Source organism: Pan paniscus, chromosome 2, assembly GCF_029289425.2.
Source record: "Pan paniscus chromosome 2, NHGRI_mPanPan1-v2.0_pri, whole genome shotgun sequence".
Lineage (NCBI taxonomy): Eukaryota > Metazoa > Chordata > Mammalia > Primates > Hominidae > Pan > Pan paniscus.
The window spans coordinates 112,139,722-112,159,057 of NC_085926.1; the positions used below are offsets into that span (position 1 = coordinate 112,139,722).

General features: G+C 43.5%; 1 protein-coding gene across 1 annotated transcript in view; it reads right to left on the reverse strand.

Moving 5' to 3' along the window:
• The window catches only part of DRD3 (dopamine receptor D3), a 51,871-nt gene that overhangs the window by 20,552 nt on the left and 11,983 nt on the right, over window positions 1-19,336 (reverse strand). The window contains exon 3 of the mRNA XM_003825120.5: window positions 11,996-12,108. Coding sequence (XP_003825168.3) covers window positions 11,996-12,108 — 113 coding nt within the window. The remainder of the gene's footprint in view (window positions 1-11,995; window positions 12,109-19,336) is intronic.

Genomic DNA, 19,336 nt, shown 5'->3' on the forward strand with positions numbered 1-19,336 from the left:
TTCTTTCTGTGTTGTTGTTGTTGTTGTTTTTGGAGACAGGGTCTCACTCTGTCACCCAGGCAGAAGTGCAGTGGCATGATTACTGTTCACTGCAGTTCAACTCCTGGAATCAGATCCTCCTACCTCAGCTTCCTGAGTATCTAGGATTATATGCCTGTGCCGTCACCACGCCTGCCTAATTATTTTATTTTTTTGTGGAGATGGGGTCTTACTTTGGTGCCCAGGCTAGTCTCAAAGTCTTGGGCTCAAGCAACTCTCTGGCTTCAAGCAAGTCTCTGGCCTCAGCCTCCCAAAGTGTTGGGATTACAGGCGTGAGACACCAAGTCCAGTGAGGGGAACTTTTCAAAAGACCAGATGAAAGAAGTTCGTAGAGAAATAATCAGGTTGATACATATGGCATGAGAAATATAATTTAGTTAGAGGAAGAGAGAAAAGCAGAAAGGTCAAAAATAGCAGAAAGTTTGAGATAAGATGAATGAAGAACTTACTGAGGGAGATGAACTCAGAAGGGGAAGAATAAAAAAGTTAACACAGGATCACTGGATTGCTGGAGAGCTTCTTTATCGGTTCTACCTGATCGCCCAGCATAACCGGCCTTACTGTCACACACCCTTCACTCTGAACACTCTGGGTGCTGGTCGGTGTGCCTTTACCGTCTCCTGCAGGTTTTCAGACAATGATAGAACATACCTAAAGAGGATATTTACCTCCTGCTTGTATCCTAATATAAATTATAACCTTCATTGTGACAGCTCCTCTAAGTAGTAGATGTTTTAAAAATAGAAATGAGGAATGTCCAGTGAAGGCTTATTTTAAAATCCAGTTTTCATTCTTTTACATAACCAAAGCCCAGTTCCTTACTATTATTGGACATCGTTGTGTTTTTTTTGTGACAATTCTTCACCAGCATTTCCAGCTGCCCGTAGGACTTAGCTGGACAAATGTTCCACAGTCAACTCAAACTCAAGATGTCTAAAACTGATCTCCCCAACTCCCCAAACCTCTCAATCTGGTTTCACTTACTGCCTTTCTTGAAGACACCCAGACCCAGTACTTAGACCTTTTGACTCTCCCTGGACCCTTTCATATAAGTTGCTTGCTTGCTTATTTATTTATTTATTTTGAGATGGAATCTCATTCTGTCGCCCAGGTTGGAGTGCAGTGGCGCGATCTCAACTCACTGCAACCTCTGTCTCCCGGGTTCAAGCAATTTTCCTGCCTCAGCCTCCCGAGTAGCTGGGACTACAGGCGCCTGCCAACATGCCTGGCTAATTTTTTGTATTTTAGCAGAGATGGGGTTTCACCATGTTGCCCAGGCTGGTCTCGAACTCCTGAACTCAGGCAATCCACCCTCCTCGGCCTCCCAAAGTGCTAGGATTATAGGTGTGAGGCACCGTGCTCAGCCTTGGTCATTTATTCATTTAATCTTTATTCAATATTTATTGAGTCCCAACTATACGCCAGGCCTCATTCCAGGTATTCAGAGGTGTGCAAAAGGCACATTGTCCCTGTTCTCTTTGAGCTTAGAGTTAAGTGGAGTGAATGAACAATAAAAAAGGAAACAAATATGTTAATATAAAATGAAGAGTACCATGAAAGAAATACACTGGGTGATGTGTTAGAGAACCAGGGAGGAGGTAAAACTAACACAGAGTGAGCAGGGAAGTGAGTGATAGGAGAGGGAGCCAGCCATGAGGTCAGACGGGGGAGGAACATTCCAGGTCCTGTAAATTTATCCATTGCGATATCTTCCCCATTTATTTATCCACCTATCCCTTTCCTGCTACCTGATTTCTATGATGGCTACAGCCTCCTCGTTGGTCTCCTGCTGCCAGGTTCCAAAAATAAATCTCATCACGTCTCCCCATCTCCCCAGCTGAAAATTATCTGAGATAGGCAGGACTCTAGGATGGCCCCAAGATTTCTGCCGCGTACAATCCCCTCCGTTGAGTGTAGGCTGAACCTGTGACTATAATGTAATATCACTCCTGTGATTAGATTACTGATCAGTTGAGGTTGAGTTAATCAAAAGGGAGATTATCTTGAGTGGGCCTGACCTAATTAGGTGAGCCCTTAAAGGGGACTGAGAAATTATCCTCTTGGCCTTGAAGGAGCAAACTGCTATGTTTTGGAGAGGGTCATTTTTTAGGAGATGGCAAAAGGCTTACAGGAGCTGAGAACAGCACTGGTTGACAGTCAGCTAGAAAGTAGAGACCTCAGTCCTGCAACTGCAAGGAACTGAATACTCCTAACAACCTGAATGAGTGTGGATGAGGACCTCAGGCTCCAGATGAGAACACAACCCAGTCTACACCTTGATTTCAGCCCTGCGAGATCCTGAGAAGAGAACTTACCTACACTGTGTACACGGTGCTGACTTACAGACTCTGCAAGATAAAAATGGGTACAGTTCAAGCCTCTAAATATGTGATAATTTGTTCCACAGCAATAGAAAATGAATACACTGTTGATGGCTCCTCTTTCGCCTATAAACCAAGCTCAGCCTTCTCCAACATGGCCTCAACTTACGTTGCCAATCTGACCTCCCACTGATCCTGACACTCACTCACAGCTCCAGCCACACTGGCCTGGTGATGAGTACTCTTCAATAGTCAGAGACTGGTGTCTTTGTTCAATTAATCATTCCTTCTTCCTCCCTGGGCAACTCAATCTTGCCCTCCATTAATCTCAGATGAACTTTCCAGCCACCTTCCCACTTCTTTCCATCATGTACAGAGACTTCTAACTATGAACTCTTAGCACTTCTATGCAAATCAATTACAATGCCCTCCTGCATGCAGCTGTCTTGCCTCATGACTGAATTTGCCTCGTGGCTGGAGAGAGAGAGCTCCATATAATTTTAGTTACTTCAGGATCAAATCTTCTTACAACCTTGATATTCTCCATAGGTCCTTGTACAAAGAAAGTAATAAGAAACTGTTAACTGTCTGCCTCATGGGTCACGAAGGCCTCCTTTCCTGTAAGAGGGGAAGGCTTCCTTCCCTTCTAATCCTGGCCAGGCTCAGGGATCTAAGGTATAAGCTGGATCTACCTATGGCTCAACATTTTTTGTCTTGTCTGTTTCCAAGGAACCTGGAGCCTCCTTAACCCTTGTTGTGCACCTCAAGGCCTGGGATTAAGGAAAGGAAGGACAGATGCTGGGCTCGAAGGGATTGGGCAAGGCTTCCTGAGGCTCCTCCTGTGTGTTTCCCCTGCTCCTATGCGCCAGCACTGCCCGAATCTGCCTCTTGTGCATCTTGTTGTAGAGTAGTAACATTTGCATTCCCAAAAGGGCAGATTACAGTTAGCTGTGAGTTCTGAGATGAAGGTAAATGGTGCAGGACTTGGCCTTGACACCATGCTGTATGACAAAGGTGGCTTCTTTCTCAAAAGGGAAAAATTTGATAAGGTCAAATTAAGATCCTGCTACCCACTTCTTGGGAGGCTACAACAACCTAGTTCCCTTCATCTGATGCAAGTCCTCTCTTAAATCCCCTCCTTGGTTTATATAAGAGCAGGTCAAGTAGCAGCTGGTGTTTCTCTAGGCCTCTGACTCTCCTCAGAGCTTTAGACTCTGCCGGGGGCTTCCAGTACAATATGTCTACAAGGGCCTCGCTGTTAGTGGTAACTATGAGACACCTTGGAGGAGGGGCTGAGCCTTGAGTCCTGCTGCTGCTATGACTGAACAGCAAGGGGAAGGAATGCTGTAACTCACTTTCTCCAGGCCTTCCACTTGCATAATGTCCTCTGATGTAAAAGAGCCTGACCCTTCTGTGTATTCAGTGGTGTGCTGGTAAATGACTAACAACAGGCTCTGTAGTTTACAAAAAGCCCTAATTTGTATTATTTGCCAATTTCTGTGGTGTCAATACTCCCACCATGGCCTATTTTAAGCTACCACCAAAGCTTTAATAACTGACACAAAAAGTTTCTAAAATTTTGCCAATCAGCTCTCGCTAGCCATGATAAGCTGGCTTCAGCAGACCACTGAGAGTTATATACTTTCCTAAATATGCTATAATGTTCAGCAACTCCCTGGAGGCTCCATTAATGAAGTGGGCCAGCAAGTGTAGGGAACCCTGGCTCTATCCATAAAGGAGGAAGCAGAGATGCAAGGATGTCAGTTATGAGCCCAAGGTTCTGCAGCAAATTGTGGCAGAGCCATGTCTCCCACCTCTGAGGTGTGTTTCTCCTGAGTGCCCTCCTCCCTCTTAAGGGCATCGACAGCTCTCTGAGTTCTTGTGGGGGACAAGGGCTTCCTCAGTGAAGTCAGCATGGCAAGGGTGGTTACCGCTTGCAGAGCACTGCGTGCGCCCACAACTGAGTTTCCTCAATTCGCTCGATTCCGTTAATTGCCTGGGGGTCCTGTTAAAATGCAGAATATCAGGCTTAGTTTCTGGAGATTTTGATTTAGTACTTCTGAAGTGGAACCCAGAAATGTGCATTTTTGTTTCTTCTTTTTTGAAATTATTTTATTTTTCGATAAGTTATTGGGGTACAGGTAGTATTTGGTTACATAAGTTCTTCATGGTGATTCGCGAGATCCTGGTGCACCCATCACCCAAGCAGTATACGCTGTACCATATTTGTGGTCTTTTATCCCTCACCCCACTCCCCATCATCTGATGCAAGTCCTCTCTCGAATCCCCCTCCTTGGGGATTCTTCCCCCAAGTCCCAAAAGTCCATTGTATCATTCTTATGCCTTTGCATCCTCATAGCTTAGCTCCCACATATCAGTGAGAACAGAAATGTGTATTTTTAACAAGCAAGTGCATCTTATGATTAGACAGGTTTTGAGAAAGTCTGCATTAGGGAAAACTTCTGTGACAAAGATTTTTGTTCACTTGGATAAGAAGTAAGAGACAAGACTACAATTTAACACTGTTACAGTAATTTTTTTCTTGCTCTTTTTTAAACATGATTAAACTGTTAGAATAAATGAGGCCCCCGCTTGTCATAAGCCGACTGCGACAGGGAGGCTGTACCGGAATTGGCCATCGGAGGGCACTATAATGCAGCAAGAACTCTGCCAGCACGGCTGGGGTGAGAAGTTCACTGCTCACCTGGGGGCTCTCCAGGCTCTGTGGGGAGGCAGAGAGGGAAAGCCCGGCGCCCTGCTTCCTGGAGCCCTGCAGGGACCCTGCATTCCCACCCAGGCCGACCGCTTAGCCTCTGACTTCCTCTCGGAGCGATTGCACGTGACCGACTGCAGGCGAGGGCCGCGCCAAAGCACCCGGAGGGCTGGGCTGGGCTTGGCCGGGAGAGAGAGGCTTGGCCCAGGGCCACCTCTGAACATCTGGCCGCTGCGCTCGCGGCGGTATTCCCGGGCCGGGACCTGCCAGCCTCGCACTGTGCGCGCCGCCCCTGCAGACCCTGAGCCAGGGACCCTCCCCTTGTGTCTGAGCTCTTAGCTCCCTGGGCCGTTTCTGGTGTGGATGACTCCGCTGACCCCAGCACTGGCAGTGTTCTTGGTGATTAAGTCCGCGGGCATGAGAAACGGACTGATCAGCTCTGAATCCCGGCTCTACCACTGAACTGTGTAGCCATGGGCCCGTGGTTTGTTTTTTCTAAGATCCAATTTTCTCATCTGTACAATGGGGATAATAATTTCTGCCCGAAAAGGCTGTAATGAATATTGAATGATATTTTCTCTGTAAACTTTTTTTTTTAAGTCACAGTGCCTAGTGATTAATACTAAACATTCAAAAGACGGTATTATTATTGTTATTGTTGTCATAATTATTGTGCTAGCTCAAGGGATCAGTGATTGTTCATATCAGTGAGTTTATGGTTGTCTTCCCCTTCCTCCTGATATCAGGGAATATTAAATTTGTTTATTTATCCACCAAAAATGTACATGACACTTTCTATGTGACAGGCACTATTTGAAGTGCTTTACAAATATTAATTCATTTAATCCTCCTAACAACCCTTTGAGGTAGTTGTTATTATCTCCACTAAACAGATAAGGGAACTGAGGCTCTGACAGGTTAATTGACTTGCCCAAGGTCACATTGCTATTAAACTGTAGAGCCTGGATTTTTAGCCAGGCAGTGTGACTCTATAGCTAGGGAGCCCAGAGCCAGACTCGCACCTCAGCATCTCTGAGTAAGGGAGTGTGCTGTAATAGACAGAGGCTGCCTGAATCCTTACTCTTGCACCACCCAGTTGTGTGATCTCGGCAAGCTCACCTACCCATTCTAGTCTCAGCACCTTCATTTATATAGTGAGGGTAATACATCTCTCTCTCTGGGTTGTCGTGAAGGTTAGCAATAATGAATGAAGAGCTCTTAGTGTCTGGCACGTAGTACATGCTAAATAAATGTTAACTATTTTTATTGTTGTTGCTTCCAGACTCATGTAAGTTAGCATTAGCATAGAGGTAGCCAGGGCATTGAAGACATAGGTGCCCCATCCTCACCTTCACCAATGAAGGTGTCACTTATTGTAATAGAGTGCTGGTGGAAAGTCAGGAGATTCCATTTCTAGTCCCACACCTGTGCTAAGAGGCTGCAGCACTTCATGCAAGCATTTAGCATTTCCGCTCAAATGAGATAACTGTGATGCCCCTTCTGACTTCCGGTTCTATGAGCAGGATGTTGCCCCTTCTGACTTCCGGTCCTATGAGCAGGATCTATATGGTTTGTCACTTACTGAAGGTCTCAGTACCTTGCAGAATTTGATTTCAATCTCAGAGCCCTGTCCCAGGGTGGGAGATGTGTGTGTGTGTGTGTGTGTGTGTGTGTGTGTGTGTACTGACAAGGGTTGCTCTTTAGGAAGCTAGCAGTCCAGGAGGAAAGAGGCCAGCCTGGGTGGGAAGGCCTGACTCTAACTCCCCGCCTGGGTTTAATGAGCCCCAGAGTTCTGTGAGGGCTGCTTTTCACCACCTTTTATTTGGTCAGACAGGGGGCTCAATAAATCTTTAGTTCTGTGGACTCCCCTCCTGGAGTTGTTGAAGGAGAAAGCTTTTTGCAAATGACTGGAAAGCCTTTTGCAAATATAAAGTGCTTATTTAGATGCAAACTAAAAATCCAAGGTGCCTGTGACTCATCTGGTACCTATTGTGCTCGCTGCAAAGACGCGGAGGCTTGCCTGTGTGATGGGTGCCATTTGAGAGCCACTTAAAGAACTCCCTGGTGAATGAATTTGGCTGCATTATTCCTGGGCTCCTCTCGGAGGACTCTAATTCTCACCACTTGGTCATGTCCTCCTCTTCTGACACATTCTCAGCCCTCTCCCTGAGTTAGTTTGGACCCAGGACGTGATGGGAGGAGGGCTGGCTCCCTGGGGAGGCAAGGAGCTAAAGGAGTGGGGGCTTGTGCTCAGAGGACTTCCCACTCTGCTTTTTAAAAAAGAAAAGGCAGCATTAATCCAAGCATCAGAGCTATGCCTAAGAATCTAATGACAATAGTATTACTTGCTTTCAAAAACCCTTTTATCATTTCCTTTTCTTTCATATCTCTTTCCACAGCATTATTATAGATCAGGGCTTCATGACCAAAAAATACTGAATCCATTTGGTTAAGTTTGTCAGATTGGTGACTGGCATTGTGTGAAGACCAAAGGTCTGCGTGAATGACTGCATTTTTAATGAATTGACCAGCTATTTGTCATCACATGAACAGAATGTAATGCAAACTGCTGTGAAGAATAATGAACCCAGCTTTTCCAAGGCCTGTTTTCATTTCTAGAATAGGAGGGGGCTCCATTTTGAGGTTTGGTGAGAATTCATTGGCCCATATAGAACTATGAGCCAAGAAGGGAGCTTCGTTTTCGCTTGGGATCTAAGGCATGGCTGGTCCCTTCAGGTAGGTAAGTGCTGTGTATTCTCGGAGTTTTCCTATATGGGACAGAAGCCAATTCAAAGTTACTCTTGTTGGTTGCGTTTTAAGTGGTAAGAACTAGAGGTGTGTGTTAGGCATGGCTGCTGGCCGCAAAATGGTGCTCTTGTGCAAATTAAAGAAAGGCGCCCTCTCCTGGCTGGCAGATCATAAAAAAGCACCCTCTTCTGGCCAACTCTAGGCTTGGAAAAGGGAGTGATAGCTGAATTTCATTTCCACACCCTTGCGCAGGGAACAACCTGCACAACCTCACCCATAGCCCTAAGTGCATAAGAATATAGGTGGGTGAAGTGTATAGGCACACTCTCAAGAGGGAAGAGAGGAGGCTCAGGAACTACGAGGGCTGAGGGGGCTGTCTTTACACAGTTCTCCCTCCTCACAAAGCGAACCCTCTCCCATTCTCTCACGTCCTTTCCGAAAGCCTCCTCCCAAAAGTCAAAAGCCTCCTCCCTTTCCTCCTTGGAGTTCTCTCCCTCCCACTTCCCCTTCCGCCTCTTCTCCTTCTCCCAATAATATCATCCATCCATCTCATAGCTCCAGCAGGTGACCCAAATGAGATCTGCCATTTATTGAGAATTTATCACATTGTGCTAAGCTTTGACACACATTAACTCATTTCATCTTCACAATTCTTAGGTACTGTTGTTATCTTCAATTTCCAACTTCTTATTTAAGGAATTTGCCAAAGCCACATCACTAGTACTGGGCGGTGCCAGGATTAGAATTCATGTCTATTTGACTCCAAGTTAGTAATCTTAAGCTTCGTGCTAACCTCCCTAAATCTCCAACTACATCCCTGCCTTCTCCCCTGAGTTCCAGATCACATTACTTCCTGGATAGTCCACTTGTTCCTATTATGCCAGATGTTAAAAACCAAACCATTAAAGCACCAAATCGTCTCGACATGGTGATCTCTTCTTGACAGCATCTTTCTCCTGGAATCTTGTGTTCTGTTTGACTCCTTTCTCTTCCTAATCTTTCATATTCAAGAGGTTGGTGTTTATAGACCTTTTGCCGTTTTTTTTTTTTTTCAAAATTTCCCCTACTTTTCCTTTCTTGTTTCCTCCTATTTATTTTAGGATCCTATGATCCCTTACCTGAAATTCTGCTGCACTTTCTAACTGGTCCTTCATAGCACTATCAAAATCATTCCCCTAGAAGTAAAGCCTCACTCAAAATCCCTCAGTGCCTCCTTGGCCTATTGAATAAAAGTTAGAATTACCTCCACTGCCTGGCATTCAATGTTTTCCACAATATGGCTTGCCTGTCTTTCTTTCTTTCTTCCTTTTCTTTCTTTCTTTTCTTTCTTTCCTTCTTTCTTTCTTTTTTCCTTTTCTTTCCTTTCTTTTTCTTTCTTTTCTTCTCTTTCCTTCCTTCCTTCCTTCCTTCTCTTTCTTTCTTTCTCTCCCTCTCTCTTTCTTTCTTTTTTTCTTTCTCTCCTTTTTTTTTCTTTCTTTCTTGTTGTTTTGAGTCAGAGTCTTGCTCTGTTGCCCAGGCTGGAGTGCAATGGTGCAGTCTCAGCTCACTGCAAACTCCACCTCCCGGGTTCAAGCGGTTCTCCAGCCTCTGCCTCCTGAGTAGCTGGAATTACAGGCACCCACCACCATGTCCAGCTAATTTTTGCGTTTTTAGTAGAGATGGGTTTTCACCATATTGGCCAGGCTGGTCTCGAACTCCTGACCTCAAACGATCCTCTTGCCTCGGCCTCCCAAATTGCTGGGATTACAGGAGTAAGCCACTGTGCCTGGCCTCAATCCCCCTTTTCAATTTCATCTCTTCCCAGGTTGCCCCATACCCTTCTCATGCTCCAAAGTCTATCACAATGATCCTCTTTTCCATAAAGCCCTTTCACATTCCCACAGTCTGATTCAGTCACCCTTGAACTTCACAATGCTTTCTCTGTCACTATGTTGTGGCATCTCCAGCCTGCTTTTTCTAGAGGTCATAGCACAGGCCCCCTCAATTGGCCCAGTGTTGTGCCCTCTGTAGCAACAGCCTCACATTTCCTTTTATGTGCTGAAATGGGAATTTTGAACAATAACCAAAAAATGAATATGAACACACTTTGCTCTGGTGATCCTGCAAACCAATCAGCTAATTGGATGATTTTTTATTTATATCACTTGGTTGGCTAGCCAACTGAGAAGAAAGCTAAAGAACATGTCCACAATGCTGAAAATAATACCATTAAAGAGTGTGTTTAAAAAAGAGGGGTAGGCCAGGCACAGTGGCTCACACGTGTAATCCCAGCACTTTGGGAGTTTGAGGCGGGTGGATCACCTGAGGTTGGGAGTTCGAGACCAGCCTGACCAACATGGAGAAACCTCGTCTCTACTAAAAATGCAAAATTAGCCAGATGTGGTGGCTCATGCCTGTAATCCCAGCTATTTGGGAGGCTGAGGCAGAAGAATCACTTGAACCCGGGAGGTGGAGGTTACAGTGAGCCAAGATCGTGCCATTGCACTCCAGCCTGGACAACAAAAGTGAAACTCCATCTCAAAAAAAGAAAAAAGAAAAAAAGAGGGGTCCAGATGCAGTAGTATGTGCCAGTAATCCCAGCTACTTGGGAGGCTAAGAAGGGAGGGTTGCTTGAGTCCAGGAGTTTGAGACCAGCCTGGACAACATAGCAGGACCTCATCTCTGCAAAAAAGAAAAAAAAAAAAGGAATATAATTGCATAAGTCTGTAAACATACCAATATAACATTGAATTACACACTTTGAGTGGATGAATTGTGTGGTATGTGAGTTATTTATATTTTCATAAAGCTGTTTTAAAAAGTGAAGAGTTGGGGATTTTAGAATATTTTTAGCTCTAATATCTAAGTCTTTTGTGTAATTTCTAGACATTTAGTACACATTTTCAGGAGTGCATTATTTGCAGACATAGAGGACTGCAGCTGGTTTGCTTTATTATCATTACCCCAAACTCTTCTACAAGACCTAGCTCCTGATCACCTGTGACCTTCCCTGCTGTGCCCATTACAGAGTCTTGAACAAAGAGTATTCAGCTGAATTCAGTGGTCCCTGTTTGAAGGTAGCCAATGTTTATACCATAAAATAACAGTACCTAAGATAATACATAAGATAATAACAGTACCTAAGAATTGTGAAGATGAAATGAGTTAATGTGTGTCAAAGCTTAGCACAATGTGATAAATTCTCAATAAATGGCAGATCTTATTTGGGGTCACCTGTTGGAGCTATGAGGTGGATGGATGATATTACTGGGAGAAGGAGAAGAAGCGGAATGGGAAGTGGGAGGGAGAGAACTCAGAGCAGGAACGGGAGGACGCTTTTGACTGGCATCAAGGGCCATAGGCTTGAAAGTGACCTCCTTTCCCCCAGGGCTCTCAGTGAGGCTGGTGATGTCCCAGGGGAGCCAGGCAAATTTCAGGCTCAGGCAGAGGAAAGGGGAAAGAAGAGAGGAAGACAAAAGGAGAGGGGAAGGGAGAAACAGAGGGACCCAGAGCAAGGGTGGTGAGTCCAGGTGCTCTCAGGGATAGAAAGCAACGTTACTCAGGCAGAACACACAGAGAGAGGAGTCAAAATCACAGCAATTCACCCCAGCAACCAAAATGTAATTTTAAAAAACATACTATACTTGCTTCTCTAAGCTCTATGAGAGAAACATATAGATCACAGCCATGCTTTCTAAAATTGCCTTTCTCCCCCACTTCTCTCCTCTCTCCCCCTCAAAAATTATCCCTACACCTTCCCCTCTTTCTTTCTCTTTCTCTCTCCCACCTTCTCTCCATCTCTCCCTTCAACAAAAACAAACAAAACAACAACAGAATTTCCTACCAACCCCAGTCAGCTCATCTTTCCTCCTTCTCCCCCTCCCTAATAGGAAGCTTTCCTTCCTATTAGGAAGAAAAAAAAAACCCCAAAGGATGGTGGAAAAGCAAAACCAGAATCCTCTTCAGGGAGCTGGAGGAGAAGAAAGGCCAGGAAAGCTTATAGGGTCATTATTTCCCACCTGTCGCAGGAGTTTCTTCTCACCTGCAAACCGTACTTTAAAAGAAAAAGAGAGGAAAGAAAATGTTCCAGTGTCAAGTTCTACTTGGAGGTAACCCCAGTACCCTCAAGTGCAAAATCTGTCTCTCCCCACTTCCCCAGCTTTTGGGCCACCTGGAAGGGGAATTGCAGCCCTACCTGTCTATGCTGATGGCACAGAGGTTAAGGATGCTGGCTGTACACATCATGACATCCAGGGTGACAAAAACATCACAGCAAATGCGGCTGAAATTCCAGACTCCACCTGTCACCTGGGTATCAGAGACAAGGATGTTAGTGTTTACCCCAGTGAAGGAACGACAACCCAGTTGGCCCTATTTTCTTTGCTTTGCTGCCTAGTGTAGATGTTGGCACTCCTACTCCCTGTGTACCGTTGTTCCCACAGGGCAGACGGACATCAAGGGAGTGCCAGGCTATCCAAAACTGGTTGCCTAAAGAAAGGACAAGTTCACAGAATGTTAGAATGCTAATGCTGGAAGTGATCTTCCAAGTCAGTTAGTCCAGTGATTCTCAAAGTGTGGTCCACAGTGGGGTGTTTATTAAAGATGTAGATTTCTGAATCCTTCCTATACCTACTGAGTCAGAATCTTTGGCTCTTTGGTCTGTAAATCTTCTTTTTTATTTTTTTAAAATTTATTTTATTTTTTGAGATGGAGTTTTGCTCTTGTTGCCCAGGTTGGAGTGTAATGGTGCGATCTCGGCTCACCACAACCTCCACCTCCCCAGTTCAAGTGATTCTCCTGCCTCAGCCTCCCAAGTAGCTGGGAATACAGGCATGTGCCACCAAGCTGGGCTAAAATCTTCATTTTTAAATAAACACTTCTATACATACCAAGGTTTGAGAATCACTGTTGAAATTCAAACTCAGGAGGCAACTAATGCTCCTTGTGGTTAAGTGATAACTTCCTCATAGATGCTCAGCTGGTGGTAAAAGGACTTCGGTGACTGCCCGATGTGTACATTGTGCCAAAACTGTCTCTCTGAAGTCCTTCACCCAGTAGAGAGCTCATCATGCACTCAAGAAATAAGCTAAGAACACATTTTTCATAAAATTTACCTCCAAAGTAAAAATCTATCTGGCTTCAGCTTGTAAAGCTTGGAAACATTCTGAAACAACATTTATGGGAATCTATGTAAAATAAGTCTGTGCCAATGTGACTGCCTTCAACACTCTCCCTCCCCACCCACATCCCAAAAACCAAAAGTGGGGAAAAGGGCTGGATTCTCTCCACTACTCAGAATTCATGAGGATGGTTTCAACCTCATGCATCTATCTATACATGTATTTCAAGCTCCATAACATCCTCTGAGTAATGCTTACAGTCAGGAATTTATGTAATATCATTTATACTCTAGTATATTTCTATTTATTTTTGAAACTTTTACATACCCTAATTGAATCAGGAAGATGTGTCAGGGAGATTGACACTTTTAAAATGTCCACCAAAGGCCACTCATGGACCGCGAGGCTTTGTGCAGTTACCAGCTTCTTTCCTGGGGGGGTGGGCTGTCATTCTTGGGGACCCTAGTTCTCGGGGAGAAACCTGCCAGGCTTTGTGCCTCTGGCTATAGCTGAGTATTCACAATACCGCTCCTGAACAGGCCCAATGGCCATTTAAGAGGAAGAAAGAGTGAAAAATGGTACAGTAGCCTCTGAAGTAGCTTCCCAATAAGAAAACAGATACTGACCAAATGACTGTGCATAAAGATAGTGCTATTCCTTCATCTGGATTTTCTCATCCAAGGATCTTCTTATATGACCGGGTCACTTTAGTGTTCATTTCTGTTTTATCCCAATAAAATAAGGTCCTAAAAGGCCATCTTTCCTTCCCTGTCCCTGATAACTTCTTCCCATTGGATTTATTTCTTTTTTTGCATCTCATTTTATTCCTGTGCTTGGTCATCTCCAGACTGTTTTGAGAAACCCTGACCAATGATTTTTTGTTTAAAAGCAACAATGAAAATTAAAACTAGTGAAGAAGTCAAATCCAGTTATGGATTTACTGTCTCTCTTTTAGTTTGACCAATTGGCTCTATATAAATAAAGGCTGAATATGAATTTATAGGAATTCTGAGAATAAAAAGCTTTTAAAAGATTGAGACATAAGAATTCTGATCTAAAGAGTCATAATAACACAATGATTTAGGGGAACCAAGAGAATAAAAGAAGGTTTTCTTCATTACATAGGGCAGTTGCATACTGTAAAAGCTTCTTGCAAAAGCTGATTTTGTATACCAAATTTTATTTCAGTATTATATCTTCTCTGCAGTTAATGTTTTAAATTGGGTAAAAAAACACTTTTTGGCATAATTGTGAGCACATGTTTGTTTGTGTTTTGGGCTAGAGTAGGTGAGAAAGGATAGTTAGGATAACAGCAAACTTCAGTGTTTGCTGGATATTCATTCATTCATGCACTTGTAGAGCAAATACTTGTGAAGCTCTTAGTACTTGGTTTGCAGCAGTGTATGTCATGTGTGTTGAGAGGTTTTACAAAATGTACTACAGGGCCTATCCTTAAAGAATTTACAAGATAACTGGAGAAGTAAGGCATTCATCAATAAAATTAGAGATCATCATGATATCCTAATATTGTTAATAGGAATTAACATTTATTGAGAATTCACTGTACATGTGTTACCAACCCACGTGACCCATTCCAGGAATTTCTATAACTTTGAAACTTCAGACTTTGAAAACTGAATTTGTTTTTATTGTATGTGTTCTTAGAGCTTTTTGAAGACAAGTTATACATTTACTTGATAGGAGATGGAGTTATTGTTACTTAACCAACACCAACAGGAGCAGGAAGATTTACTTGTTTGCTGCTGCATCCCCAGCTCCCAGAGCAGGGCCCAACCATGAAAATATATTCTGAAATAATAAATGACCTCTGACATAATCTGTCATAATAATAGCTAACATTTATTGAATGCTTACTAAGTGCCTGGTGTTCTGCAAACACTTTACATACGTGGCCTCTATTGCCGATTATAATTCTATGACAGAGGATTATTATCTTCATTGCAGAGGAAGAATCTAAAAGCTTAGAAAGAATAAGCACTTTGTCCAAGGTCACAGGGCTAGTACAGGGAGACAGAGCATTGGAATGTAGGTTGTTACACACCCTGCTATAGGGAAGTGTTAGGTGAGGAGGGGTAGTTGTTGGAAAAGGGATGGAAGTGGGTAGATACTAGGGGAAAGAAGAAAACCAGGTGTTCCTCAGGGATTTTTGTGTGACAGACCATATCATCCCCTTTCTAGGGAAAGAGACACTCTCCTGATTGCCTCTATCCCAGGGTTCAAAGAATGGTGCAAGAGACAGTGGTAAGTACTGCCTTTGGGGTTGGTGAAAGTACACAGACAGTTTTATTTAATACCCCTCCTGCTTAGCCCCCAAAGGACAAAGCCCTCAAGCTGTTCTCTGGCTTCCAGGCCCCCACTGGCCTGTCATCCCATTCTGGCTATCCTCTTTTCTTGTCTCCTGATTCTGCCGTCAAAATTCTCATTCTCTCCTTGATTTCAGCTAAGAGTCAAGAAGAAAACAATCTGATTAGCTGATTAAAATAATTCCCACTAAGGTGCCATCACTTAGCCTTCCCTGGAGCTTACTCATTAAAATGAGTCTCTAATTGGTGGGACTTGTAATGAATTTTTTTTTTCTATTGACATCCTCCATATCAAGCAACGAATAGTAAGGGATCAATAAAGTGCATCTCGGTGCCAAGAATATGCTGGTAATTCTCACACATTTTCTCATCACAACCTGAAGAGGTAAATGTGATTTTTAACTTATAGGTAAAGAAATGGAGACCTGGAAGGGTTGAGTAATTTGCCTAAGGACACATAGCTTGTAAAAGGAGCTAGGATTTTGACCCCTTTATATTACCATTACTCTTCCTGCCTCTCGAAGTTTAGTGGCTTGCCTCTTCAGAGATGTGTACAATTTAACTCTATTCTAATATCACAGGAGGTAGAAGAGTTGGTGTGTGTCCATCCATTACCCCTATAGCCATGGTCTAATGAGTGCCCAAGATATGTCTGATACTTTGCTTGGGCGGGTGTATTGAAACAAACCTGCTTTTGTTCCCAGGATCTCAGAATACAATGTGTGCCTATTACCAGAAGTGACGTGTGAATGGGTATGGGTGAACTGAGGGCCCGGGAGATAAGTACTTAAAAAACAGCTACGAGGCAATGTGATAGGCACCAAAGGTGAGATAGGTACAAAGTGTTGGAAGATTATGAAAGGCAAAATGATTTTTGAAATTAAAACAGATAAAAGTGAAAAAAGGCCTGGTGTGGTGGCTCCCGCCTGTAATCCCAGCACTTTGGGAGGCAGGAGTTCGAGACCAGCCTGGCCAACGTGGTGAAACCCTGTCTCTACTAAAAATACAAAAATTAGCTGGGTGTGGTGGTGGGCGCCTGTTATCCTACCTACTTGGGAAGCTGAGGCACGAGAATTGCTTGAACCCGGGAGGCGGAGGTTACAGTGAGCTGAAATCTCACCACTGCACTCCAGCCTGGGTGATAGAGCGAGACTCAGTCTCAAAAAAAAAAAAAAAAAAAAAAGTGAAAAAAATCAAATTGACTTGAGGCTTTTTAGAGACATGATTCTTTCTCCTGCATTCTAATGAATAACTCACTTTAGAATTATACAGCAACCAGGTGGTGTTACTCTTACTTGCTAATGAATGTAAGTAACTCCCTGTGGCAATACAGAAGTTGAGTAAGCAGGAAAGTGTCTTCAGGTACTGAACTTGTCTATTGATTTTCAGTAGACACAGCCTAGGGCAGCATTCCCCAAATTTACTGATTATAAGGCAGCATTTCCCAAATCTCCAGACACTCTTGTTAAACAAAATGATTCTTAGGCCTCACTCAGAGTAATAAGTCCCTCAAGTGATTCTTATTGTCTTGGTTTGGGAAACACTGGTCTGGGGTTAAGGGGAGCAAAAAATGATCCTGAGAAATTATTGTTCCTAAAGCAGGTTTTCTTAAGCATTCTTTATCCTGTGGATTTCGTTAGCTTCATGATCCCCTTCTCAGAAGAATGCTTTTCTTCTTTTTATTTTTCTGTTTTCTTTTTTGAGATGGAGTCTCGCTCTGTCGCCCGGCTGGAGTGCAGTGGCACAATCTCGGCTCACTGCAATCTCCACCTCCCGGGTTCAAGTGATTCTCCTGTCTCAGCCTCCCAAGTAGCTGGATTATAGGCTCATGCCACCAGGCCCAGCTAATTTTTGTATTTTTAGTAGAGACAGGGTTTCACCACATTGGCCAGGCTGGTGTTGAACTCCTGACCTCAGGTGATCCACCCACCTCAGCCTCCCGAAGTGCTGAGATTACAGGTATGAGCCACTGCGCCTGGCCAGAAGAATGTTTTTAAAGCATGAAATAAATACAGTGGTTCATAAAGGATATCAATTTTATTGAAATATAATTATCAAAGTATTTAAAATATATGTGTTTCTTTAATAATTCATTAAATAACAAGATCTAGTGGCAGGTCCAAAATTCCTATAATTTCAAAGTAATGATGAGTATAAGTGATGTTTCAAGATGTCCGCAACAATCATAATGTGGTTTGAAAATATAAATATCATCAGTGTGCAGGAAGGAGGGTTAAAAAGTGAAACAAAATTTGGGAGGCTGAGGCAGGAGAATCGCTTGAACCCGGAAGGTGGAGGTTGCAGTGAGCTGAGATTGCGCCACTGCACTCCAGCCTGGGCAACAGAGTGAGACTCCACCTCAAAAGAAAAAAAAAAGAAAGTTAAAAAAATTAAGAAAAAAAATCTGTGATTTCTACTGGTGACACTAAAGATTTCTTCTGCTGTGGGTTGATACCTACATTTGGAATTAAAGGAAATTCTAAATTTCATCTCAGGGAAAATAAAGGAGTAGTTTTATTTACATCCAAGTTGATGAACTCCCCAGATTAAGAACTCCAACTCTAAAGGGATGAATTTTTAGTTATTTATTTGGAAATATCTAAGAGGCAAAGATAGAAGTACTTCTCTAATTAGCCTCTTCAGTCCATTTTTGTTTGCCACATTTGGAGTATTTCTTGGTGGGAGGGTTGCTGTGGGGCAAAACAGAATAATAAACAAGGATTTTTCACTTCTCTGCATCTTCATTTCTCCATCTATGAAATAGGGGGTTTGTAGCTTATTGGTTCCCAAATGTCGTAGCAGATGACTAGCTGGTTGCACAAGTCACATAAGGTGGGAGTGGGGCCTGGGGCTTACTCTAGACTTCCAGGGCTGCCCTGGAAATGCTGGTTTGGTAGACCCGAGGTAGACCCAACAGTTTTTTTTTTTTTTTTTTGAGACAGAGTCTCTGTTGCCCTAGCTGGAGTGCAGTGGCACAATCTCGGCTCACTGCAACCTCTGCCTCCCGGGTTCAAGCGATTCTTCTGCCTTAGCCTCCCAAGTAGCTGGGATTACAGGTACCTGCCACTATGCCTGGCTAATTTTTGTATTTTCAGTAGAGACGGGGTTTTACCGTGTTGGCCAGGCTGGTCTCGAACTCCTGACCTCAGGTGGTCCACCCACCTCGGCCTCCCAAAGTGTGGGGATTACAGCCATGAGCCACCGTACCCGGCCAACAGTTTGTATTTTTAACAAGCAGTCTCTCCTTCCCTTATGCTATAAATTGTGTCCCCCAAAAGGCATGTGTTGGAAACTCAATCCCCAGTGCAACAGTGTTGGGAGATGGGGTCTAACGAGAGGTGATTATCCTTGAGGACTCTGCCCTCATGAGTGGATTAATGTTTTTGTGAGAGTGGGTTCCTTATAAAAGCACAAGTTCGGTCCCCTTTTGCCTCTCTTCTGCCCTCCCACCTTCCACCATGGGATGACAGCATGAAGGCCCTTCCCAGATGGAGGCCTCTTGATCTTAGACTTCCAAGCCTCCAGAACTGTAAGAAATAAATCCGTTCTTTGTAAATTATGCAGCCTCATGTATTCTGTTGTAGCTGCACAAAATGGATTAACACACCCCCTAATGAAAGTTTAGCTCAGAGCTGCTCAAAGTTTAGGTGCATAAGAAGTATGGAGGAGCTCATTTGGATATGAGACTCCAAGACTCATCCTCAGAGAAACCATGTCAGTAGAATATGGCCAGGAATTTCCTGTGGTTGGATCACACTGTGGAAATGATGGCAAAAATAATCTCCAAGCCCTTCCAGCTTTAATATTCTATGACTTTTATCAAAATCCAGAGTTTGGTGACGAGATCGTGAGAATCTCCTGTCTTTGTTTTCCAGTAGGGAGGTCTTAAATTATCATTTGGGGTTTTTTGAGCTGTGGTAAAACTTTCCTTTAAAAAAACCCACTTCTTTATTTTTAATAATCAATATCATTACAAAACTCAAAGATTCTTCCCTTCCCAAAATTTTGCTATTCTTTTCTTTCATCACAATCCGACCTCGATTGCTTTTTCTGTGGTGCGTTTCCTTGCCTGAACTCATCCTATTCTATCTT